At 37.2% G+C, this 21,146-nt stretch overlaps 3 protein-coding genes across 4 annotated transcripts; 2 read left to right on the top strand and 1 right to left on the bottom strand.

The window, feature by feature from the left end:
• Window positions 1-1,591: 1,591 nt before the first annotated feature.
• Window positions 1,592-5,655, top strand: LOC141833190 (APETALA2-like protein 3). The gene is made up of 10 exons (XM_074720577.1): window positions 1,592-2,106; window positions 2,193-2,218; window positions 2,311-2,341; window positions 2,446-2,533; window positions 2,643-2,788; window positions 3,217-3,261; window positions 3,364-3,467; window positions 3,566-3,687; window positions 4,770-4,871; window positions 5,425-5,655. Exons 1-10 carry the CDS (start codon window positions 1,598-1,600, stop codon window positions 5,653-5,655), a joined length of 1,404 nt encoding a protein of 467 aa, XP_074576678.1. The 5' UTR covers window positions 1,592-1,597.
• A 2,963-nt stretch (window positions 5,656-8,618) lies between these two features.
• LOC141833384 (ubiquitin-conjugating enzyme E2 7-like) lies at window positions 8,619-13,198 on the bottom strand. Of its 2 annotated transcripts, none has more exons than XM_074720808.1 (7): window positions 12,970-13,198; window positions 12,757-12,859; window positions 11,917-12,014; window positions 11,750-11,850; window positions 10,264-10,341; window positions 9,039-9,148; window positions 8,619-8,951 (listed from the first exon to the last, which is right to left on the bottom strand). In XM_074720808.1, exons 1-6 carry the CDS (start codon window positions 13,016-13,018, stop codon window positions 9,071-9,073), a joined length of 507 nt encoding a protein of 168 aa, XP_074576909.1. In that variant the 5' UTR covers window positions 13,019-13,198; the 3' UTR covers window positions 8,619-8,951; window positions 9,039-9,070. The 2 variants fall into 2 exon arrangements, with proteins under 2 accessions (XP_074576909.1, XP_074576908.1); XM_074720807.1 differs by having other exon boundaries at window positions 11,750-11,868.
• Window positions 13,199-17,041: 3,843 nt separating this feature from the next.
• Window positions 17,042-18,735, top strand: LOC141833483 (dof zinc finger protein DOF5.1-like). The gene is made up of 2 exons (XM_074720941.1): window positions 17,042-17,236; window positions 17,427-18,735. Exons 1-2 carry the CDS (start codon window positions 17,186-17,188, stop codon window positions 18,477-18,479), a joined length of 1,104 nt encoding a protein of 367 aa, XP_074577042.1. The 5' UTR covers window positions 17,042-17,185; the 3' UTR covers window positions 18,480-18,735.
• The last annotated feature ends 2,411 nt before the right edge of the window (window positions 18,736-21,146 follow it).

Below are 21,146 nucleotides of genomic sequence, written 5' to 3' on the forward strand. Positions count from 1 at the left end.
AGTTGATTTAACAGTTTTTAAGCTCATAAAAAAAGTTAAAAAGGTCATTTATATAAAATAGATTAATAATTTTACATGTATGTGTAAGCGTCGTCATTGGATATCTCAGATGGAGATGATATTATTATTTATATAAATTTAAATAAATTAGTAATTTAATTATCATTCTGGCATAGCAGCATTTGATAATATTTATATTTATATTTAACTATTATTCTAACTTAAAAATATTTCCTTGATTTATAAGATCAAGTTTAAAGACTAACATAATAATTTTTAATAAAAAAATATGTAGAATCATTTGTAACGTAGGATTGATCCTATCAATTTCATCGTGCTCCAATTTCATTATAAAAAATAATTCCACATGATCCATGAGCGATTTGGTGCTTTCAGATTGTTGGATCATGCAATCCTACCATTTGAATCATGATTATATAAATATTTAGATTTTATTCGATTAATTTTAAAAATAAATAATTTATTTATTTATTAGATAAATTTGAAATATAATTTATATAAATTTAAAAAATCAACATTCAAGATATTTATCTATTTGAGATTCAAACCATCTTTTTATTATTCGCTTGACTCTTTTTTTCATCTTGTCATGCTTAGTAGATTATCTATATCTACATATAGGTTGAAAACAAAATAATTGGATATTTCGACACGTGATATATACTATATCTATATTTTAATCTTAGTGGAAAAATAAGAATGTGAAGAGGATGTTACGAAAATAAAATTAAAGTTATGTCTATTATTTTTTTAAAATAAAGGTTGAGGATGCGTTTAATACGGTATAAATATATATTTAAATAATTAATAAATATTAAAAATAAACACTAATTAAGAAAGGATATTTTTAAAAAATTTATTATATAAAATTTATTTAAATATAATGAATATAATAATTGATAATAAAAATAACGAGCAGCTAACTTATCCAATGAGATACAAATTTTTTTTAAAGAAAATAAAAAAACAGACCGCTGGAGTCGAATCCAACGAAGGATATAGAGAAATATTTTAAACTCGATTAAATAATTGAATATGAAAATTAATCTGATATAATCCTATTTCATTATATATATATATATATTTAAAAATATATATATAATTATAAATGTTAATAAAATATTTAATAGAATATGAAGCAATCCATTGCCCTTTTCCACCGGATAGGTTTTCTGTGCATGGTTTTACTGAACCGCACAACGGGAAACAACCTACGAAGCGTCGGCCACGGCATCGCGGCACGTCACATGGAACCGGGCAAAAGAAGAACCCCAACCGAATGACCGGCGGTCACCTGTAGACTCCGTACGTACCGGAAACGCAGCCCTCAGAATTATAATATTTTTTCCCTCCAAAAAGAAAGAAGGAAAAAAAATATTTAAATTAAATTATTTAAATATCAAATGTTTACTTGATTTCTCTCTCTCTCTCTGTCTTCTCCTCTTCCCCACCAATCCATCGCCCCGTCCTCCGTCGTCGGGGATCGCCTCAGTTCGAAGTGTCGTTTTCGCCTCCCCCGATTCCTCTCCGATCGGTAAACCACGTAATCTTGCATCGGAAGAGGTTGGAAGCGAAGATGGAGTTTGATCTAAATGTGGTCTCTGCCGACGAGTCCCACACTCCGCTGCCTAATGCATCTGAATCTTCGAGCAACGCATCCTCCGCCTGCGACGAGGATTCCCACTCAGCCAACGAGGGTAGCTGCCGTTTCGACACTCTCGCAAGCCGCTTGAAACAGCCGGTTGCTGATGTTGACGACGACGAAGACGAAAATGAGGTGGTGGAGGTTGGTTGTTTATCTCTGGAGACGAGCAAGGTGACTCGGCAGCTTTTCCCCCTATCGTCGGGCCAGCACCTTCACGAACCCGCAGCCATTTCGTCGACCTTGCTCCGGGGCGAACTTGGCTTTGGTAAGGATAAGGAGAAGGTGGGTCCCGGGGCTACGGTGGGGGTGGAGACGAACGCATTGATGCAGAGGCAGCAACAACTGGCGAAGAAGAGCAGACGAGGACCGAGGTCGCGCAGTTCTCAGTATCGCGGAGTTACCTTCTACAGGAGGACTGGGAGATGGGAATCCCACATATGGTTCGCACATTTTGTTTATTGCTCTTTAATCTTTCAAGGTATCCTTGTTTGATATGAAATGTTATTTGTCCTTTGATTTTGACCAGGGATTGCGGCAAGCAGGTCTATTTGGGTAAGAATTCAACTCCTTTGGCTTAAACTGAGGAAAGATTGTCTTTTTCCACTGATTCTGAGTTGTAGTTGTACGTTTGACGGAAACTTCAGGAGGCTTCGATACTGCTCATGCTGCAGCAAGGTTTCCTTTCCCTTCCGCTTAAACACGGTTCTTTTTTTCTCTACTTTACATTCTTGGTAGTTCATGGATCGAAAATCAGCTATAGTACTATAAATGCATTTCAGAGCATATGATCGTGCAGCAATCAAGTTCCGCGGGATTGATGCTGACATCAACTTTATTCTCGGTGATTATGATGAGGATTTGAAGCAGGTAACTACGCTGCGTATGTGGATGCAGGTGTTGATGTTATATTATTCAAAATCATATGGAGGACGCATCATTTGAGGGCCTTACGCTCTCTGTTTCTGTTTAATTTTAGATGAGGAACCTTTCCAAGGAAGAGTTTGTGCATATTCTTCGTAGGCAAAGCACTGGATTTGCAAGGGGAAGTTCCAAATACAGAGGGGTGACACTTCACAAGTGTGGCCGTTGGGAGGCTCGCATGGGGCAGTTCCTTGGAAAAAAGTATGGAGTGGTAGCATATTTTGATGCCCTTTCTTTATTTCCAAACTTGACTGACGCAATATGTTCATTTATAAGTGTTTTCTTATTATTGAACTTACTGTCCAGTTTATATAATTTGAAGAAATAGAATTTTGCTAATAAAAAAAGATTTTTGGCATCGAAACTCCATAGTGCAAAAATCCAATAGGGCAAAATGTCATACAAATAATGAAATACCTGAAAGAATAACAACACTTGTTCTTGAATAACATGTAATGTATTCTTCGAGGGAAAGAAGTTTAGAAATATCTTCGTATTTATAGTTTGATGCTCTCAGTAAATAAGCAGAAGTACCCCATGAAATTTCTTGAAAGAGAAAATTTAACTTAATGCAAATTAGACAATTTGATCTTCTTATTAGGTTACCTAAATACTTGTCTATTGTGCAGGTATATTTATCTTGGCTTGTTTGATAGTGAAATTGAAGCTGCAAGGTCTCATTTCTCTTTGGCTATGATAAAGATTGTGCTGCTGAACACATCAATGACTTGTAAACTTATTATATTTTAAATTCTTGACATTTTTTTGAACTTTAGAGCATATGACAAGGCTGCTATCAGATGCAATGGAAGAGAAGCTATCACCAATTTCGAGCCAAGCCTATATGAAAAGGAGTTGCTTCTTGAGACTGAGAATGAAGGTGCCATTATTATTTGATTTTTTTTGTTCGTTGCTTGTCTCCCTTTGTTTCTTTTAGGTAGTCATTTGTTGATGGAACTGATCTTTTATTTTGGATAGATGCATTGGAGGATGTTGATTTAAGTTTGAGAATTTCTCAACCTAATATCCATAGCCCAAAGAGGTGCAGTAACACTAGAACCAAAATCAGTTGTGGCTCAATGGATGCTGCAAATGCTCAGGTAAATAATATTCCATTATCAGGATATTCCGTGTTTATATTTTTCTGTGAAATGCAGGCTTGTAGAGTTGTTCTTCCCTGGTTGGTGAAAACATGTTTCAAAATGTCATACTTTTGCCCTCATAATATAACCTGTTTTCTCTTCTTCATTTGTAACCATAAATTTTCTTAGGTTTGTGTTTTATACATCAATAATTACGCTTTAAATATTTTTTTAAAATGAACAATCCAGCACCTTGTTGAAATTCTGAAATTTTTTGAAAGAAAAATATATTAAATTAACTGAAATTAGGTACACAATCAATCAAATGTTGATCCTCTGTTACGAGGAAGTATGAATTGTTCAATGTATGTGTGTTAATTCTCAGAGATGGTTCCAGTTTCTGATAGAAATGATGGCTGCAAAATATAAACAGTCTTGTATCATCTACATAAGCTTGACCTTCAGGTATTTTTACCAATGTCAGATATTCATTGCGTGGGGTGTGGTTGCCCAATTCTCTTTATGGCACTATTGAATGCCTTAGTACTGCCTAACCTTCAACCATTGTGAGTCAATTTTAGATGAGTAACACTGAAACTCTTGAGTATCCAGGTGCAATTTCCTCTCCCCAATGGCTTGCAGCGCAAAAGCTATTCCTGCATCATTATAAGTTAAAGAACAACCGAAGCTTACATTAACTGGATCTAGAGATTGCCAGATAATGTCGGGTGTGATTTGAATTTTCATGATTGTGGACTGATCCAAGATAATAAATTAGCAGGGTGGTCTAGTTCTACAGAATTCTTAAACACACGATCACAAAAAGGGCACATCTAGACTTATTTTTGGAATATTACTTTCAGGAATTGGTATCCACAACTTCATGATGCTTTGTTGTTCCATTTAAATTGTGTTTGGTTTCCATAAGAAGTGGAGATATAATAGTAGAGGCTCTCATCAATTCGTCCATACTTGTGCTGTGTAGGAAACAAATTCTTTTCTTCAATGTTAATGATGTAAAATTGTCTGTTCATCACATTTTTTTCTGAAAATTTTTTAATAAGTCATATTGCTTTGCGATTTCTTTTCTACTTTTTCAGACTGAAAACCCCACTCATCTTGCTACTGATCCTCGTTTGGCTATGGCATCTCAACACCCTCATTCTTGGAAATATTACCTGGGCTTCTCTCCTTCCACTGAGGTATTTTAGTTTGTTTTATTCCTCATTCTGGTAAGTTTTTCAGAGTAACAGCTATGTTCTTGTTACTGTTCTATTTCTTCTCACTAGTTTTTCTTAGTTTAAATTTTATCAACTGTATGCCCTTTTAGAGAAATTTTCCCCAGCATATTAGCTTTGTTCCTGCATAAGAATGATTCTGACATTAGTTTATATTTGACATCAATTTTATATAAATATTAATCAAGGCGAGCGCTCTTGACATTTTATGGGCTTCTATTCTTTCTATTTTTCTTTGAGATAAAAACAGGGCGGGAATCGAAGAATATCATTTCAGACCTGAACTGAGTAGGGTAAATGCTCCCCTATGTGGCTTTGTACCTAGGCTTTCTTGTATTCTAAATCAGCCTACTTCCTCAGATATCATAATGAAGACACCCCTTTTACATATGAGCATTTAATTCTTGCTAGAAAAGGGATTAGCAGTGCTTGCACATATTTCATCACTATCCAGGTTTAAGATCACCTGCAATTCTTCTGAGACATCAATGTCAATAGACAGTCTTCATTGATGCAGGTAAGGAGTACACAGAGGCCTATGGTAGGTTCCCAAATGCTCCCCAACTGGACATGGCACATGCGTGGCCAGACTACGTTGCCATTAGGCTCTTCTGCAGCATCATCAGGATTCTCTACTGCCACTGTTTTGGCTGCCTACCCGCCGCTGCCGCCTGTGCTACGACCTCCAAACTCCGGTCGGTTCCATTTCCTTCCATCAGCAACCACTAGTTACTACTGCAGAAATTGATTTCACGTCCGATGATTAATATCAAAGGTTGCCGGTTACCATTTGCGAGCTTTGGTACTGTGTTCTTGGTGTGGTAATACTAAAGTTGTATGACATTGCACTCTAGCTGGTGGCTCAAGCAAAGAGCTGCCTTAATATGCCAAGTAGACATTGGAGTGGGCTCTCTCCTTTTATATTCCGATGTAGTAAAATAGTATGCTTTGAACCTGTTATGGCTATATCCCTTCCACTCAGTGTCATTTGTCTTGTTTACCTGTGCTCCTGCATGCAGCTTAAAATCATGTGGTTTTCAAAAAGCTGCACTGTTCCTTCTTCGGTCCCTCTCTTTGGTTCTTTGCTCATTAACTCATGGCAGATTGAGGCTCAAAAAAGACTGGCTATTGTGATACTGTGACTTTACAACCTGCTACTGGTCTGCTGGTGCTGTTGGTTTCCCTTTCCTAGGAATTGTGTGCTTGCATTGCATGCTGTTTGGAAGTTCTGAGCGGGCGCGGCCTGTTTTGGCTCCAGAGGCCTTTTCCCGGATGAACAAGAAACTCCTCCATTGATCAGAAGGTAATCCTTTGTTTTTATTAATGGGCTAAGGAGAGTCTTTTGTCCTGCGTACAAACGAGGACTACACTCGTTTTATTGTGACTTGGGAGTTGGGACTAGTTAAATCTCATGAACAGTGCGTTTGTCATGTACGCCAGTGCTTAAAATAGCATAACTATCGGATGTTATTTATTTCATAATCGTTATATCTTGTCAAAGTACATGAGCCTATATATCCTACAGTAGGTACGTGAAGACGTCGGGTTAAATCCAGTGAATTGATGGATGGATTACGATAGGTCGAGTGACAACCTTTACCTCCTTATGCACCGTGGCACTTATGCAAGATCTTCTTTCTTTCCACTGAGTTCCGAGAAAATTATGAGTTTTCTCTTCATAGTATTTCATTGGCTTTCATGGGGATGGGATACGATACATCAGTGGAGTGGGTGTATATTTTCATAAGTTTACACACAAAATTTGGATCCATCAGTCGAATGGATACTGTAGAAAAAAGATGTATGCAAGATGAAGAAGTTACACTGTCGTATATTTCTTTTATATTGTTTGATATTAAAAATAAACGATAAATTTTGTGGACCAAATATTGATATTATAAGAATTAACGCCATTAATGAATTCCCGGCACACTTGTCGAGAAAATCACAGTGTAACATCAACAATAAATTGAATCGATGCTTCATCTTCAATGAGATCCTTCAATTTGAGCTCGGGCTTGGACTCTTGGCCTCACAGAAGCATGGTTATCTGCGAGCAGTCATAGCAAAGATTAATTAAATCGATCGAATGACTTCTTCCTGTTATACGATTAAATAAATTAAAACTGCAGAGATCATTTGAGAAAGCCGGAGATTGGCATGGAGAGCGTGCATTTAGTCAACTTACGTCCCTTGTGCTTGCGGCGGCGGCGGCGGCGCTTGGCGGTTATTATTGGAGAAATGTGGTATGCTTCTATAGTTCTATTTACGAATTACTGGCTTAAAGTTAGAGCTACAAGTTTATCCAAAATAGAGAAAAGAAATATGGATGATTGAGCCTCTAATTTCGATTCAAATTCGAGAATTCAAAAATGGTAGGGATAATTCTCGTCGAAGATGTCACACCCCGAAATATAATTTTTCATACATCATTAAGTATCTCTCTCAGTGACAATATAATAAAATCTAATACTTTGATCGAAATGTTAATCTTGTTATCGTTAAAAAAAAAGGTGTCACTAGCAAAATTGCTAAGTGAGCTTAATTCACAAAACACCCTCATAAGAGAAGTTAAGATAGACAGAGATGATTAGAACAAATTAAACTTATGTATCTAACATGGAATGACCTTTGCCACTGCTTGATTATGGTAACTAGTACCCCAATCATTAGATTTTGTGTAATCAAGATTAGATTCTAACACATCTAATTAACCATAACCCAAGGCCAGCCACTCACTCTAATTTGCTATTAAATTATATCAAATTAATGTGTATAAATTATATTAATGTTTAATATTCATCCCTCGGATGGGATGAATATTTTATTAATTAATGTTTAAATGTGTATAAATTATTTTTTAAATTTAAATTTATCCGATAAATAAAGTATAAAAAAATCATCTATCTCAAAATTTAAACATTTGAATTTTAAAAAATAGAACCAAAATATAAAATAGAAGATAAGTGCATCACATTTTTTTTCATTCTTTTTTCCAGTTCTAAAACAGACACACAAATCCAAGTTTGCACAGAAAAATAAAATAAAAGAAAAGAAAATTTAGAAATGTCATCTTCCTTGGACAAATTAATATAGTAGGAGGTTACTTGTTCAATCTAATCCTATGCATACCTATCTATATCGTCTCTTTATATATCTCTCATTCATTTAAGCTTCGATTTTTGTTCTTCAAACAAATTAATATATTTTTTGAGCTTAAGCTACATGAAGAGAAATGGATTTGGAGGAGGAGGAGAGGTTGAGAGCATCCTAATGGCAAACGTCTTGATGCTTCTCTAGATCTCAAGGCGGCGCCAGCGCCGTCGCTGACGAGGGCGGTTGCTTCATGCAATACTGCTGCCCGTCGAAGCCGAAGTCGTACGTCGACGTCGGGGCGGGTGTTCGAGTGCAAGACGTGCCACCGGCGGTTCCCATCCTTCCAAGCGCTCGGCGGCCACCACGCGAGCAACAAGAAGCAGCGCCTGGAGGCCGCCGGCGACCCCAGCGTCCAAGATGCCGCCGGCAAGCTGAAAGTGCATGAGTGCTTCATCTGCGGCCCTCGAGTTCTACATCGGCCAGGTCTTGGGTGGCCACATAAGGCTGCACCGGGTGACGGCCGCCGGCACCGGGTCACACATCCATCAGTTTATGTTCTCCATCAGTTTCCATCGAATTAAAGTAATCAAGCCATTACCTTTGATGTCGCCGTCGAGGTTTTAGTAAATTATTAACACAAATAGAAAAAATTCATCTTCGAAAACATGAATAAATTAGTATTTGACACCCTCAATCATCATGTAGGCGGATATTATAACCCCACTTCTAATTCCGGTCAATTCCTAACAATTCTTCCAAGCTCCAACGGAAGACTCAACGAATGGAACCAAAATGTCCATGAAATACCATCACATCGTAAAAGTGGAGAGATGACAACGAAAGAATGCTAGCCAAAATCATGGACACAGTTCGAAGTCTAGGCACACTGAAAGTAACGAGAACCACCTCGAGTCAATTATCTGGGAGACCATTATCTCTAGAGCATGCCTGCACTTGATGTTGAAGTCTGATCAGACAGTTAAACAGTTAGAATATGCAGACAACAATAATGATGGCTTGCAGAATTGGACGAACTTGAACTCATTTTAGATGGCTGTTTGCCAATCTCATATCATTTCTTGAGATCTTCTGACAACGCGACCGATCTTCTTCTTGAATGCGTCCCTGTTTTCTCTCCATTCCTTCTGCAATTAGAAGTGCCAAATTTACCAAATCATATCATCCCAGAGGAGCGCCAGACAGGAGAGCCAGTGATTGAAAAAAATAATATATTAAAAAAAATAGATAAGACCAGGATGTCACGTAAGAGATGCTGCTGAGATTTGAAAAAGGGAGAGAATAAAGAATTGAGTTACTAATGATTCGACTTGAGATTAATAGTAAGTAGCATAGTTGACCTAATCAGGTATCTACAGAGATATAACAAATAATACAACTGAAAATTAGATTTGATATGCAACATGATATTGAGCATATATAAAATATTTGTAAAATTGCAGAAATAAAAAATTGACCAGGAGGCAAACCATGTGCGCCTCGCCAAATCCTAAGGAGTAATTCAAGAATAGATTCACTAGTATTGTGCTACTATGAAGCAAAGTTAGTTGTGAAACCTAAATCAGACCAGCTGGTTGGACCCAAAAAAACATAAGTGGATCCCTCTCCTGCTCAGAGTAGTTCAAGGATCACATGTCAAAAACAACAAGTCTAACCGAACGATTTTCAGCCCATAAGAACCGGGAGGCTTTTGGAATGGTTGCCATTATGGTTTGAAATATCCAAAACAACTATTCACATAATTAAATCTGTGATGGAAGCTTCTAGAATTGATATTTTGCTAGAGAAAATAATCAAAATCCTCATCCATATTGTTGGATGAGAACTTGTGGTGTTATGTAAGAGGTAATGACAACATGGAATTCAAATCCAAGAACTGCAGAAACATTAATCACACTGTTGGGAAGAATATCTAAGGAATTGTGTTGTGGCTAACACTGCGAAGAGTGAGAATCACATATTGACCAATTCTATGTGAAACAGGCAAAAAAAAAAAAAAAGAGGAAAAAATACAAATAGGAAGGGGATGTTCAGATTATGGACCTGCACAAAATACAGTGGAATAGATCAAATTTGTATGGATTTAGTGAACATGTGTGATACTTTTAATTTAGTCAACAAATAAGAGTCTTTAGATACAAAGTCTTTCCACCTTATCCAATCACCTCTATGAAAAATCATCTAAACTTGTTGATTTTTTTTTAGCTAAAAAGTTCAGCGAAATTTTCATGTTTTGACTTACAGCAGCTTCAACATTTGCTGGAGATTCATCATTAGGACTTGAAAGCATTGAAATAATACTCAGAACTATACTCTCAACCTGCAGGTATGAAAGCACTGTGATTATTTACTGTGTCGATGCATATCCAATTGAGTAAAATATGGATGGATAGACCAAAAAAAAAATTGCATACTGAATCTACCTAGAAATATTTTGTAAAGAATGTACTGCTGAATTGAAAGTCAAAGTTATAAAAAATAATGGATATGGCATGCAATCAAATCATCACAATGTGTGTGTATGCATGATTTAGCATTAATTGAACTCAAGTTTAAATTATCTTAAGAATTCATTAAAGAACTCAAACCTACTAATAGGAAAATGGAATATGATATGAATTGGAAACACTCAAGAAAAGTTATGTGGATGAAGATTGCAACTGAGATCTGTTGCATAGACAGTCGAGGTTTAGACAGTGTATGCAAACAATATGCAATGAAAGCGTTACATTATGCACATACGATATGAGCACAACTTCACAGATGCATAAAAGGTAATTATTAACAAGGTATTTAACATTTCACTCAAAATATGTTCTTCTAAAAACAATTACACCTAGTGAACAGCATGAAACATGCAAATATGATAAAAATGTGATGGACTTTCTAACAATTAGATTTAGAAATGAGGCATTAATATTTTGGCTCCGATCTTGTCTTAAAAGAATGAATGTAATGCTGAAGCTTTCTCTGCAATGGGCTTTGGAAGGATTAGAGTTATATTACCCTGTATAGCAAATAGACAATCTTCTAAATGCTTTGTCTATAACAACTTCCATAATAATGCTAAGCTTCCTAAAGATTGTGAAAAGTCCTTCACAGTTCACAAATTAACAAAGGTATTTTAAAACTAAGTCAATAACTTTCCGCACCATTGGCCACATTCTTAATTCTCATAATATTTTGATCACTAGGTATTAATCATTTTCTACATAATTCAAAAGTCCAAACTCCTTATATTATGATTAAGATTTGAGATTGATCTTGCAAAATCTATGGTTGTTTGCCCTAGTAAATGATTTCCAAATGCTTGAGCACATGAATTTCCCACATCCATTGAATTGATTGTAATATCTGTCTCTTGGCTTCCTTTGCTACTAGGGCTGTGTTTAAGCATATTTCAGAGCTAACGAGGCAGGTATAGAATCATGCAAGGGAATTGAATTTATATTAGCTGTGCCACATCTATTTGATTTCTTTTATCTTTTTTGATTCTCATGTTTAAGCTCGCTAAAAAACATCAGAAGGATGCATTACCTGGTACAATAGAATTTTTTTATGTGGCCACTTGTTAGTACAAAAAAGTGAAAAAAAAAATAACTATTAATAATAAAAAAAATGCAGATGATAGTCAATAATTTTTTTCATGAATATCCAAGAAATATAAATTTTTAACCTAAAAACCTAAAATAGATATAACAATAGAAGAACTATGGAAAAGATCAAACTGTGTGTATCGGCATCCATCGCTCACTTGGAAGTTCATAACCATTTGGATCTTCACCAGGTGGATGAAGAATTGATATGCAAACACGCCCATCCGGATAAACTGTGAATACATTCAATGCTAAACCACGTAGTTGCAAAAAATGACACATTTTTAATAAATTCTAACCATTCGGGTGCCACATCTCTGATGTAAACCGCACTGATGGAGGACTATTAGGATAATTGGGTGGGAAGCTCATAATTGCATTGAAGAAACCACCATCACTGCAGTGAGATTTACAGCCATCATACTCATAAGAATGACAGCATTTTCATAACAACTCTCCACCAGCAAAGCCGAAAGACAGCATTTATATACATAGAAATAGTGATACGAGCAGGGAAGTTCATTATACCAAAGCCCAAGGAAAGCAGCATGCACATACATGAAAAATAGTGATACATGTAGCGAACTTATTTAAGCTACCCCACTGTATTCAATCATATTCGGCAAGAATAGCAGAATCAATCAAGTAATTTTTGCTCGATTATTTCATTTCTACATTTTTAGTACCTCCCATGAAGTCATCGACAATAATGTTAAACTTCTGATTTCTATTGGACATAAATATTGAATTGCAAAATTGCGTTTGGCACACTCTGAAATATATAATCACGCAGAATTTAGAAAGAAAATATACCCTCTTTAGTTTGATCAGATTCTGTGAATGGAACACTTTTCTGGTTATTTAACCAACGAAATATATCAATTCCATAAAAGCGCGCATTAATTTCTTGATTTGAAGAATTAGTAATTCTTTTTCAAAGAATAAAAAACAAATTTGACCGAGATCCTAGAAAAGCTTGAAAACTCCAAGTATTTTAGCCAACGAAACAAAACCAAACTAGGAGCGTAACAGCAAACCTTTCCGATCTCAGATAAATGCTCCAGAAGAATTCATCATATGAATAAACAAGAAATGAAAGTAAGCAACGGAATCACCCAATTCAGTTGCCGATGACTCACTATATCGTGTCAGGCGGCCCGATGATGGTCACGTTCCACTCGAAGACATTACTATCGTCCACCAACCCGGCAGAGAAGCCATCGACCGGATTCTTCATCAGATCTGGTCCACGAACCACAAAAAGAACAACAAATCAAGAACAATGGAACAACAACCCCTCGGCGGAAACCCTAGGCAGGATCAATCTACGCAAGAAGTGAATCGTTCTGTACCCCTGAGCTGCTTCTGTAACAAGAGGCTCGCTGGGTTCGACACCGCCATCGACCACCTCTGCTCCTCCGATCGGCGTGCGTTCAGCGGAAGGGAAGAAAGAACGGAATGTCGGGGGAGAGAGAGATGCGGAATATATGGCAATGGAAACTGAGGAAATTGTTGGAAGGGCTCTTTTACCTTTTAAATCTTTTTTTCTTCTTCTTTTAAGGCTCAGTTTACAGCCATGGAAGTGGGAATAAGAGGGAGGACATTGAGGGAAGATGATGGAGCGATATTTATTTTTATTATCATCAAAAAATATCTTAGTTTAAAAAATTAAAATAATATTTTATTTTACTTTTCATTAATTTTTTTTTATAGCTAGAGCTAATAGAAAATTTACTCATATGTAATTAAAACTATTTACAGAGTTGTTATATTAAAAGAGAGGTAATCCTTATCACAACATATTTCCATCATAAAATCGTTAGATTTTAGAAGATTAAATCTAGGTCATCGCAATCATCCATTCCATCTACGGCCTAGATTTAATCTTAACTTTAAAATCCAGCTCGAACCCGACCCGGAACCGGCCCGGGTCGAACCGGAACCGGCAGGCCTACCGGACCGGTTACGGTTCAAGCCCATTGGAACCGGCGGACCACCGGTTAACCGGTGGATTAAACCGTCGGTTCCAACAGTAACCGCCGATTTGATTTTTTTTTTTAATTTTATGATTTTTTTTGAATGAATTATGATTTAGTATCTGTTTAATATATTTGTATATATTATCAATACATTTTTATATAAAATATATTTATTTTTATTTAATTAAATTATAATTTAAAACGTCATTATTAGACACAAACACATATACTCACCACTATTCTACAACGCCTTTTGTTTATAAAATTAATATAATTATATATATACTATATTTATATTTATTTAATTCAAGTCAATTTTAAGACGTCGTTGATGGACAACGAATGCAATTCTCGCCGATCAAATACGTAGACACTCACCACTATACCCTAATGACTTTTATACATAATTTCAATACGATATTATATATAATATAGTTATAATACGCGATTGGTGGGAATCGAACCCGAGAGTTCCGCGTAAGAAATGGATACAGAAACCACTATACTACAACATCTTTATTAAACTTATTCAATAAATTTATTTAGATATTTATTTCAAAATTATATTTACATGTCGTTAAGAAGAAATCAGAGTCTCCCTCGTGAGAGAAAGGAATACACACCACTAAACTACATCGACTTTTCTCTCTTTTTTCAATATTTTTTATATATAAATTTTAAAATTTTTAATATAATAATCTTGAACCGTCACGAACCGTCGCGAACCGTGAACCGAACCGTGAACCGTAACTGTCTTGGGCGGTTAAGGTTAAGGTTAAGGGTCGACCTGTCATGAACCGTCGAACCGGCGATTTCGAACCGTCGGTTCTGAACTGTACGTGGTCGGGTCTAGCTGAGATAATACCCTCCTCTGTCGTAATCAACTACAATTTTTCGATTTACCTCCTTATAGATAGTCATAAAACTGATTGTATGAAACCGTTAGGATAGCAGATTCCACCCCCATACATCATTTATCGTTACCATCTATATATGTTACGCCCGGGACAATACATGTGATCCTTCAGGCTGGGCCGGGACCTTGTCTCTCACCTATGCCCGTCATCTGCCACTACTGCTGCCCACTTGCATCGTCATCACCCACGCACGAACAGGGGCAAATTAGAGATTTAACTAGCTTCCAATTTGTGAATACCGCGTAGCATTCACCTAGTAAGTAGTAATTAGTGATGGGCAAAGAGTTAGATTAATTATGAGGTGATAATCTGGAAACTTTGATTCATCTGTTCGATCGGTAGCAATATTTATAGCTTTATTTTTATATTATCAACATTATATGTCTCATATTGTAAAATAGATTTAAGACTTTAGTTGCAGATTCCAGTTCAACAATCTAGAAGATGACAGTGATCGCAAATTATTGGACAGAACACGTACGTTTATCGCCAAATTATTGGACAGAACACGTACGTTTATCATCAAATTATTGGAGAGAGGAGGATTTATCTTTGTATCGGGGACTACGTCATCATCGATCTAGCGAGAGGCCTAAATTATTAAACAGATAGCGTCGAGCGCGATCCGTGTACGTAGCCGAACTCGATCAGCCTAACGTAACATAAGCCGAGACACGATTGGCCCAACACGCTGCAATCAACAACATCATCTGATCCCCCCATTTCCATCCAAAAGAAGCCAAAAGGTCATTCCATTGTCTTGATGCAACGTAGTTTCCTGAAACATTATCATTACAACTCGCTCGCCCACTTTTTGGTTGCTTTTAACTCCAGTTTTCAAAAACCGAAGTGTCTTTGTCGAATTACAGCGTGCTCATGCTCCCTACAAATTTTGCAGGCCAAAGGAGCAGACGTCCCATGCATGCACCTTTATCAAATGTATTGCTTGTCGTAAGCCTCTGAAAATCTGGACAAAAACACATTAGAGAAGAAAGAAGAAGCAATGTATGAAAGTGCATGCATGGATCAGTTCCAATGAGCCCTGCATGCCCCCGCCCTTTCAAAATAGTTGCTACAGATGCTGTGGTGCAGGCTAGCTCTTCGTCTTTGGGCCACATTGTTTTCTTTTTTGTACCCCTAAAGAAGTTAAGTCACATCAGAGACAAAACCTAATGGAATCACACAGCTTGTTTTATTCCCAACCTTTTGCTTTAGCCAAAAATAAAATAAAAAATAAAAATGAGGTTGGTAAGCTTGGCCATACATGCATGGCAGACCTGCAATTATGGGTACTCTTGAACTAGAATGGCCGTGAACACCAATTCATAAAAATCGATCATCGACCAGAGTTCTATATGTGTGGCAAATATATAAATGGCTACTGCCATGACTTACCAGTACTGATTGTAAGTCAACAACTATTGTACTCATTATAATTCGTGAAAAGGATAATTTTGTTATGTGATTCATGACCACCGTTTATAAATTCATTAAAAAATTAACCATTTTAATATTAATGTCAAAAAAGATCATCCACCTACATGCAATTAATTAACTAGAAAAGAAATTAATGTAAACAATAATTAGGAAGAGCAAATTATATATAGACTATATTACCTGCTTATTATTATCTTAGGTCAGTAAGTAAATTGATGTAACTCTTTGTGTCAAAGAATCAATTCTCCAAAATTATATATAATTAATAATAAAATTCAAATTTTCTCTAATAATCTCTCACTTAGCGACTTACTGCAAGCAAAGACAATCTCTTTTTATATATCTGACCGTGTAATCTATTCAGGATTAAACATGAAGGAACATGAAGGCTAATAAGGTTTTGCAAATGAGTCTCGATTTATTTCTAGCGATTGCATCATTTACATGGTATCTCATAATATATTCTTAGTCTGATCAATATATTCATTCAACCATCATCTATTATGTTAATACTACATGGTAATAACACAGAATCTTTCTTATGAATCTGACTTCATATAATATTACACAGTATTGACATATCTCTATTATCAGAAGAAGTTGAACTAAAGAAAAGATAATTTAAGAAGTGAAATGAGTATACCAAAAGCTTTGGCTATGGGGAACTGGAACCTCCAACAAATCTATCTACTGATATAGAAATTATGAAATTGTCTACCTTTCGTTGATTATAACGTGAAGTGTAAGTATTCTGCAGCATAGACGAGTATAATTAAAAAACAAGAAATAAGTTTCAGGCGGAATTAGTAGCACAATAAATATATAGAGAGGCAGATCCCAAGATCGTTTAAAACATGAAATGACGTACCCATCAGTTTCATCAAGACAAGTGGAGAATGTTTTGACTACAAAAATCTTTTTTTAATGGACTCGTGATCAAGCTCCTCATCTAAATCATCATCATTCCATTAGGGCTTCCACTTCTTTTCTCAATATTCCTAACAGTATTGTCTCTGCTACTATATATTATCACTGAGATCCTTAGAGGCTAAGAAAGAAGCCTCTGCACTATGTAATATAAAAGGCGCAACTAAAGCAACAATCTTCTCTCTCCATCTCTATACCTTCCACCTCCGGGGAATTTCTTGCTTCCCAACTTCTTCGTCTATCATCTTCAAGTGCAAAAAAGAAAAAGTATCAGAAAGAAAGAGGAGGAGGAGGAAGAAGAAGCAGAGATGGTTTTTCCCTCCGTTCCGGTGTATCTTGATCCACCCAACTGGAATCAGGTGAGTGGTATTGCTACCTTCTTCTTTTCCTTGAAGATTATAATTCCTCTTTTGAGCTTCTTCGTCAAAAAGAGTGTTAATTAAAGCAACAAAATAATATTCACGTCCTTTTTCTTATCCCTCCTTCTGAATATACCCTTTTCTTCTATGATTACTTTACCCTAATGATCTTTCTTCGTGCTATGCTCAGCTGCAACAATCTTTTCCGTTTCCAACTGCCGGAGGCGGAGGCGGAGGAGGAGGTGGAGGTGGAGGCGGATCCGGTGGTGGGGAGGTGCCTCCGCTCGTCCCTGGGCTAGCTGCAGTGACAAGACCGCCTGAAGCCGCTGGCATGGCTGCCGCTCCGGACTCGGCATCAAGGGCTGTCTCCATGTCGGAACGGGCTCGGCTCGCGAAGATCCCGCAACCGGAGCAGCCGCTCAAGTGCCCGCGCTGCGACTCCAGCAACACCAAGTTCTGCTACTACAACAACTACTCGCTCTCGCAACCGCGCCACTTCTGCAAGGCCTGCCGCCGCTACTGGACCCGCGGAGGCGCCCTCCGCAACGTGCCTGTTGGCGGTGGATGCCGCCGCAACAAGCGGAGCAGTAAGTCGTCGGGCGGCAGTTCCTCCAAGTCGACTGCGGACCGCCAGGCCGGCGGCGGTACTTCGTCCTCGTCTTCCACTGCCACAGGAGGTGGCGGAGGCAGCGGCATCTCTCCTGTCATACCCCAGCATGGACAGTTCCCCTTCGTGGTCTCCATGCCCACAACTTTGGGCCACTATGGCGCGGCGAACAATCTCGGCTTGAACTTTGGGATTCCGACGATGGATGCCGTGACGGCGGAGTATCAGGTGGGAGGCAACTCAAGCAATATCGGACTGGAGCCATGGAGGCTGCCGCAGATCCAGCAATTCCCTTTCTTGGGAGGGGGATTGGAGCCACCAGTGCCGGCGGTGCAACCGTCCATGTCCGGGCTGTACCATTTCACTGGAGAAGCGAGGCAAGTCGATGGCGCAAAGGCTGTCTCAGGCTCTTCACTGATCACACAACTAGCTTCGGTGAAGATGGAAGATCACAACGATCAATTAAGGCTCAATTTTCCAAGGCAATATTTAGGTCTCTCAGGAAACGATCAATACAATTGGAGTGGCACCGGCGGCGCTACCGGTGAAGGCGGCAGCGCTACTAGCGGAAGCAGTTGGGCGATGACAGATCTCTCCGTCTTCAACTCATCCTCCTCGGGCAATAACATCTTGTAATGATCATATTTTGCAGATCCTGATCGATGGTTTATATTCCTGTGACAACTGGTACTTTAATTTGGAAGAATTATGGTCTCGTGTCTTCCCTTCAAGAAGAGTAGAGAACTAATTAATCGTAGGTCAGTTCTTATCTCATCTTGGATATCCATATGTAGTAGTATTTAATTGTGTTTGTTGTTTAATTAATTTCCTGTCCTTTTTCCAAATTAATGTGATAGATCGACTGCATGAACTCATGAAGAAACAAGTCTTAAGTAATGTAGGTTAGGGTGTATATATCATGCAGCTAATTATATTGCGTTTAAATTCGAATACATCGATCTTTCTTATCTTGATGTAATCATTTTTATTTAATTAGTTGTCTGTTATGATCTTGTTCCCTCTCGAGATATGTGCATATATCATGATGCCATAGATATTCCTACCTTGAAGGCTGAGAAGCACATAGACGACGGCCTCCAAGAGATCAAACAGTAGAGTGGTAATCAAATTAACTAGAACATGGTCATCATGCATCTCCACGTTACCTTTAGATTTCTAGAACTTTGGAGCCTGTCCATATTGACTATTATGGCATCTTCTTTTTTGGTCTCTCGTCCCTCCAGTTTTTTTTTTCAGTCCGATAATATTCTCTCTGTCAGATCATATAATCATTCATATCATATATGATAGCATTTTCGCAAAACATCCAAACTATATATAAAAATGTACTGATATTTATTAGCAAGAGAGAGTATTATGCTGTTTGGAGTTCAATTAAGTCTCTTTCGCCCTGCTATGTGATGATCTATATATGTATTTTTATTCTGTTAGTTAATCTACAAATAAGCACAGAGTTTCATGAGAGACAATCAGACAAGCACTTTATTTGGAGCATATGCTGTTAGATTTGGAGACTGGTGAAATATACATTCTGACACTGCTATTACTGCACACTTGTCCATGTAACTTCCATGCAACTTCCTCCCAAAAATCCATGCAGACGAATAGGAATTTGCAACAATCTAACCTAAGACCATGAGCCCAGTCATGGAAGAAAAAATAATCATAGTAACAACTGTTGCAGAAGAGTGGAACTATATAGACGGGAGAAAAGAAAAAGTGGATGAAACAGATCATGAGTGAATCCTTCTTTCTTTGCCTGCAGTCACTGTCTCAGGGAATCTAGGTTTTGGCCTGCTTTCATCAAGTCCAAGGCAGTCCCTATTGAGCGAATAAAGCGAGCAATTTTTTCTTTTTAGTTTTCAAAAAAGTGCCCTTAATTTGTTAGGTTATCCTTAGCATACTGAATGAATGAAAATGGAAGCTGAAATGGACTGGTAGCTGGATTGATATGTATGTATATATACTTAGAGAGGTTGATCAAGAAGGTAGCAGCTTTAGCTTTTGGCTAAAGCAGTCTCTCCTGCTCCTAAGAATCTTTAGTATTGGGGACTCCAATTCAATTGGCAGATGAATTGCGGGAGGATGAGAAAGAGAGATTTCATGCTGGCGATCACATGAGTCCAATCATGGAGGCCTTTAATCTCTGAGACCAAGTACTGTTTCCACCTCAAGGTATCAGATTTCGAAGATGCTGCATGCATGCATGGAGCATGTAAGTTAATATATCCTAACTCGCTGAGATCTTCCTTTTTCATTTCAGACCAGGCATTGATTCATAACTTGGTTTCCACACATGCATGTACAACTAAGAAAAACATTAAATTGTGCACTCATGTACTCTCTTTACTTGTAGTTTCTCTTTGATTATATCAATCTTTATTTAGAATATATATATATACAGACACACACACACAAACTCACCACCTATATATAGTACTAAAGTCATTACAAATCCTTATGTTTATATATTGCTAATTAAACAACTATTTTTTATGTCCTAATTAATTTTTAAAATATGGCTCCTCCTTTAATTTGAGTAGGCATTAGGTAACCATGTTTGAATGTGTCAAAGATAATAAAGTGATAGATTTGGATAGATAGTGTGTGGAAAAGTGGCCGGCATTATTAGGACCATATATAATTGTTGCCACCTGAAAAAAAGAGTTGAATGTTCCAAAATGATACGGTGCCTTCAAGAACTGGGTTTTCACATAGATGCAAAATTGAATAGCTATATGTCCTTTTGATCTAGATAGCACCTCAAGAATTATCGAAATTAGCGATAGAAATTTCCATCGCTAATCGATCCTAAACCCATTTAGCGATCGATTAGCAATGAAAATAAAGGGTTGTAAAAATTTCGTCGGAAATGAATTTAACGACCCAACAGAAGCTATTAAATGAATATAAAGTCCATGAATGATACGTAAGAACAAGAGTTACATTTGAATCCAAAAAGTCCGGCAAACTAGCCTAGTAACTTATAGTCGTCAATTTGGATTCGGCTCGCCGAGTTAGCCTGCCCTGTCAAGCAATTTGGTTAAATTTTACTCGATCTATTTTAAGATGGATTCAGATAGGTTGACCCACTTAGGCTCGCGACTCGCGTGGGTTGGCCCGCGATGGGCTTGGATTCGTACGGGGTTGAGAAAATTTATTAATTTATTTTAAATTTTAAAATTAAAATAAAAAACTCAATGAATTAGTGGGTTTGATCAGTATAAATTACAATTCAAGTTTAAAAATTATAATTCAAATTTAAAATTTTCAACTTAATCA

Source organism: Curcuma longa, chromosome 8 (assembly GCF_044706935.1).
Source record: "Curcuma longa cultivar G26 ecotype Majalengka, Jawa Barat chromosome 8, ITB_CL_G26_1.1, whole genome shotgun sequence".
In the NCBI taxonomy this organism is placed as follows: Eukaryota; Viridiplantae; Streptophyta; class Magnoliopsida; order Zingiberales; family Zingiberaceae; genus Curcuma; species Curcuma longa.